The sequence below is a fragment of the Lotus japonicus genome, chromosome 2 (genome assembly GCF_012489685.1).
Source record: "Lotus japonicus ecotype B-129 chromosome 2, LjGifu_v1.2".
Lineage (NCBI taxonomy): Eukaryota > Viridiplantae > Streptophyta > Magnoliopsida > Fabales > Fabaceae > Lotus > Lotus japonicus.
In genome coordinates, this window is record NC_080042.1 from 93,753,326 (window position 1) to 93,757,876 (window position 4,551).

Sequence of the window (4,551 nt, forward strand, 5' to 3'; positions counted from 1 at the left end):
TTGAGTAAACATAATAATTAATAACAAAGAAAACCCCATTAAACAGTCTCAATAGCCATTCTAGTGACGACACATAACTGCTGGAATTCCATGTTCCATGGTCTAGACCCATCAACAGGAATCTCAGCCAAACATCATGCCCATGGAAAAAACTATCATACAATCCGAGCAAAAGTCTATCGAATCAAATGAGGGAAAAGGTATTCCAACTAAAGGAGAAAATCTAGAATCTAGATTATACATATCTATGAAATCAACTTGGAGTCAACTTATACACACCAGAAAATTTTAACTTGATATCAATTTGAAGTCAGGATGTGGATCATTGAAATACCCATTCCAGCCCGCACATTTTAATTGCCAAATCGACCACTTCCCCATGGCTGCCTCCTATTCCCACCTCCATTGCGCGGCCCAACATCATTCCTCATTGACAAATCTCTCATTCTTTGCTCCTTCATGTTTGCAAATAGTGAATCCAACGTCTTAGGCTTTTGCTTAGGCATTACATCCACATTTTCCTGCTGCTTCTGAAGAGAAGGCAATGGTTGCTGCAGGCAAATTTACAACAAAATGTAAACTACACAATCGAACACATAAAAAGCAGGATCTTCAATTCAGATGCACAAGGACCGCAACCATAAATCAAAACACTAAGTTATTGATAGCTTCATTAATTTTACAACCCCTTCTCTGCCCTCAAATGTTCAAGCTGTCCACCTCAATTCAACCACCCCACACAAAATAAAAGCATCAAATACAGCTAAAATTGTAGCACGCACAGTTCTAATCAAAATGATCAGTCATCCACATAGCTTGTTTAAATGAACCGTCACTGATCATAGCCAGTTCAAAGCAATCGTTTCTTCAAAATGTTAGGATTTGTTAATCTTGATTCCTGAACAGTGAATACAACTTCCAAAAGCAATAAAACAGACATAACACAGTAAAGTTACCACACCTTTGCACCAAAACCTCCACTAGCAGCCCTTCTCTGACTTGCAGGAGCTTGAAATCTGCACCCACGAAAAAAAAGTATAATCCATGTGGAAAAACACAATATATTTAAAATACTCCAACAAGATCAGTGGGTAGCACCAGGTTACTCAAAATACCATCACTTGGTACACATCACACTAACAACCATTAAATTCCTAAAAATTCAAGTAACTTACCATAAGATTATAGTATATCCATATCCAACTATGAAGAAAGAAGAAAATAATTTAAGAATAAAGACAACACTAACTATATAGTTGAAGACAACAACTCAGTGAACAACTTCAAAATTTCCACAGAAACCTGTCAGTTGTGATATGACCTGGAGTTTGCACTAGCACCCAAACAACTTGTATGAAACTTACTACAGTCCAGAATGGGATAACACCAGGGAGGATATCATGCAAGTGGATCAATTTAAACTTCAAAGCTTCCACAAAGATCCCCTATTACTGTTAAGTAGCAACAAAAAATCTGTATGCTGATGGAGATAGCATTTCCCCACCCAACCACTATATGGCACCACTGCGGAGGACTTAAGGACCTTGAAACAAGTAACTAACGAGCATCATCATCCCCCTACGATGTTGGCCAGAACTAGCAGAACTCCACATTAGTTTACTTGATTGCCAATAACAAAAAGTTCTCATCAAAGTTAAACCATGAAGAACTGACTCCAGATTCTTGGTCACAGAAAGATGCCTTCTTATCCCACCAAATGAACTCAGATTTATTCAATTATCTAGCCAGTGGTTGACAACAGAAATTAACTTATAAGAACCAGCCAACACAAATAAGTGGCATGATGCACTTTTATGGAGGGGCCCACTGGAAAAATGATTCCTCCATATTGCATTGCAAGTGTGCATCCTTGCAGCATTAACTCAACTTGGAGAAACAATCAGGTGTTGCACCAATATCATGACAAAGTGAAGGAGGATTATAGCAAATGGGTAGAGCGGCAAGATTCACTACCCAGGCAAAAGGAATACCGATAGCAAAAGAAAGAGTAGTAGCTCTCGGAGTGAAGTAACAAGTCTAAATGAGAGGGTGGCTATAAACATAACGGTAAGATGAGCTCATCTCTTCAAAATGGTTAAATTCTCAAACCAAACCATGCTTTGTTATATTCTCCTGATTTTTTGTGCATGCCATGATACACTTCTACCGCCCTTCACAAATCACAACTAGGATGAGATGCTTCAAAAAGAATCTTAAACTACTGTGTCTAGCAACCCATTCCCAGTAAACCAGACGCCACCAAACTAGTAATCCATAAGCATGAACCAGCCAGCTCAACCAACATAACTCCAATTATCTAGCGTGAACTGAACATCCTCAATAACACAACATAAACCCACCCAAACCATGAAGGAGTTTGCACAATATATTAATGAGATTATAATGCAGGCATTCAATTCCTTATTCCATAACATGTGGCTGGCCCTTATTCATGATGTAAAGCTGGCTCCTTTTGTAGTGAAAAAAAATATGCATACAAAAGGCACATTAAGTTGGACCATGTTTTACCTGCAATGATTCAAAAACCAATTCAGAACTGTTGTAATAAATGCCCCAACACACAAGAGCATCATTGGAGTTAAATGTTCAACCCCAGCTACCACTCCCATTCTAACAGACAATAGATGTGCAATAATACAATAAAAAATTGTAATACCTTGCTTTATTTCGGTTAGCCCCCCTGTTACGATTAGGATATTTACTTTGAAGAGGAGCATTAACAGCTTTTCGTGCAACCTCAGTTGCAGCAGGAAATTGGTTTCCCTGGAAACTAGATCTTCTTTTTGCAAGAGCCCCCTGATTACACATATTCAAACACACCAAAATTAGAAACAAGTAGGCATAAACAATGTATGCAATAAACTTCAAGTGATTATGCTTTTCAGAAAACACACCTGTCTAAGAGAAGACCTTGACTCCATATAACCTCGCACCTTTGAAGACTTATCTTGATTAAAATTGTTTGAAGATTTATGGCTTTTGTTCTGCGCAGATATAAGAATAAAGTGAAGCGATGACCCCATTAATACGAAAACGCAAACATCAAGACAAGAAAATGGGAAACAATTTTCCAGAACAAACACTTACCGGAACCCTTCTTTGCTTGGTAGATTTAGGATTCTTAGACATTTTGATTATATCATCTATCAATAGCAATGAGTGAAGGATATTAGATATATATCAGACAGAAAGTGAGAAAAAACGAGGAAATTTTCAATAGGTTCAGGAAAGCAAACCTAATGTCATGTCCATCTTCTTCTCTGTGAGCGCAATTGCCTTGGTTGAAAGAGGTTTCGCTGCCATCTAATAATGTATAAAGATGAAAACACAAAATCAATTATCCTGCAAAAATAAAAACCACTTACAACTACGAACCAAACAAAATTAGGGTTCCATCAAAAGATTTTTGAAACGAAGCAACAAAATCAAATATATTCGAAAATCAACTCAATCGCAGAAAGAAAAACATATCAAACAAAATCAATAGATACCTAAAAAACCCTAACATCGTTGGCAAACTCTGTTGTTTACCAAAATAAAATAAAGTACGCTTACAAATTTTGATGATGGCTACAGAAGAAACAGAAAGAGAGTGCTTACGATTAGGCGACGGTGGTGTTGAGGAACTGCGATGGAGTAGCGGAGCTTGTCTAGGGTTTCGTTTGATACCAGCACTCTCGAATCGAAAGAGATATTACAGAGCCGCGAAGAGAAACAAACCGAGGTAACAATGATGAAGGGAAAGGGTTTGGGTATTTATTGTGTGATGTAGATGGCGGTGACTCAATCGGGTCTCTTTTTGGATTGGAGTTACATACCCGAACCCGGTAACCTATATATAGCAATTCCAATGAAAACGCGTCGCGTGGCATCTAAGCAACTATTTTACCTTTTTTTATATAAATCTTTACAAATTATTTATTATTTATATCTCTTTTAAATCCATCTTAAATTGAGATTTTTTTTAAATAAATTTACAAAATTTAATAAAATCTTGTAACTATATTTACCTTTCAATGTAACCGAAAAAAAATTACCTTTCAAATTATTAGTACTATGCATATTATATTATATTAAAATGAGTTTAATGGATATGCACTGACAGTGTAAAATAGTTTTACACAGTCATCCAATCAAAGCATGCCACATAGGAGAGATAATTACATTTGACTTTAATTTTAATTAAAAGAATAAGATATTTTCTGATTTGGCGGAATTCAATTGGATGTCTGTGTAAAACTATTTTACACTGTCAGTGCATATCCATTAAACTCTATTAAAATTAAAATACTTAAACCAATAATTAAAAAGTAGTATTGTACACTTTGTATTTTTTATATATTATTAATTAAATATTTTTTAAATTACTTAAAAAATCTAAAGTGGCTCAACAATTAATTTAGATTTTTTTTTGTGACAAAGGTAAGATAAAAAAAAAAATACTAACCAACTACATCCTGACAGAGCAGGGGCACTACTGGCGATGGAGGCGTGCTCCAAACCTTCCAATCCCAATTTTCACCAGCAGCA

At 36.1% G+C, this 4,551-nt stretch overlaps 1 protein-coding gene across 2 annotated transcripts; it reads right to left on the reverse strand.

The window, feature by feature from the left end:
* LOC130741245 (uncharacterized) lies at positions 1-3,815 on the reverse strand. 2 transcript variants are annotated; one of them, XM_057594090.1, is made up of 7 exons: positions 3,622-3,815; positions 3,258-3,363; positions 3,109-3,164; positions 2,916-3,005; positions 2,678-2,817; positions 962-1,016; positions 1-551 (listed from the first exon to the last, which is right to left on the reverse strand). In XM_057594090.1, the coding sequence occupies exons 2-7, from the start codon at positions 3,322-3,324 to the stop codon at positions 354-356; spliced, it is 606 nt and encodes a 201-aa protein (XP_057450073.1). In that variant the 5' UTR covers positions 3,325-3,363; positions 3,622-3,815; the 3' UTR covers positions 1-353. The 2 variants fall into 2 exon arrangements, with proteins under 2 accessions (XP_057450073.1, XP_057450072.1); XM_057594089.1 differs by having other exon boundaries at positions 3,258-3,324; positions 3,622-3,813.
* Positions 3,816-4,551: the final 736 nt, after the last annotated feature.

Coding starts and splice junctions, on each gene's coding strand:
- LOC130741245 (XM_057594090.1), bottom strand. CDS start 3,324: ATGGCAGCGAAACCTCTTTCAACCAAGGCAATTGCGCTCACAGAGAAG. Junction 2,818..2,915: donor CAAGGTCTTCTCTTAGACAG/GTGTGTTTTCTG, acceptor ATGTGTAATCAG/GGGGCTCTTGCAAAAAGAAG. Junction 1,017..2,677: donor GCTAACCGAAATAAAGCAAG/GTATTACAATTT, acceptor TCGTGGGTGCAG/ATTTCAAGCTCCTGCAAGTC.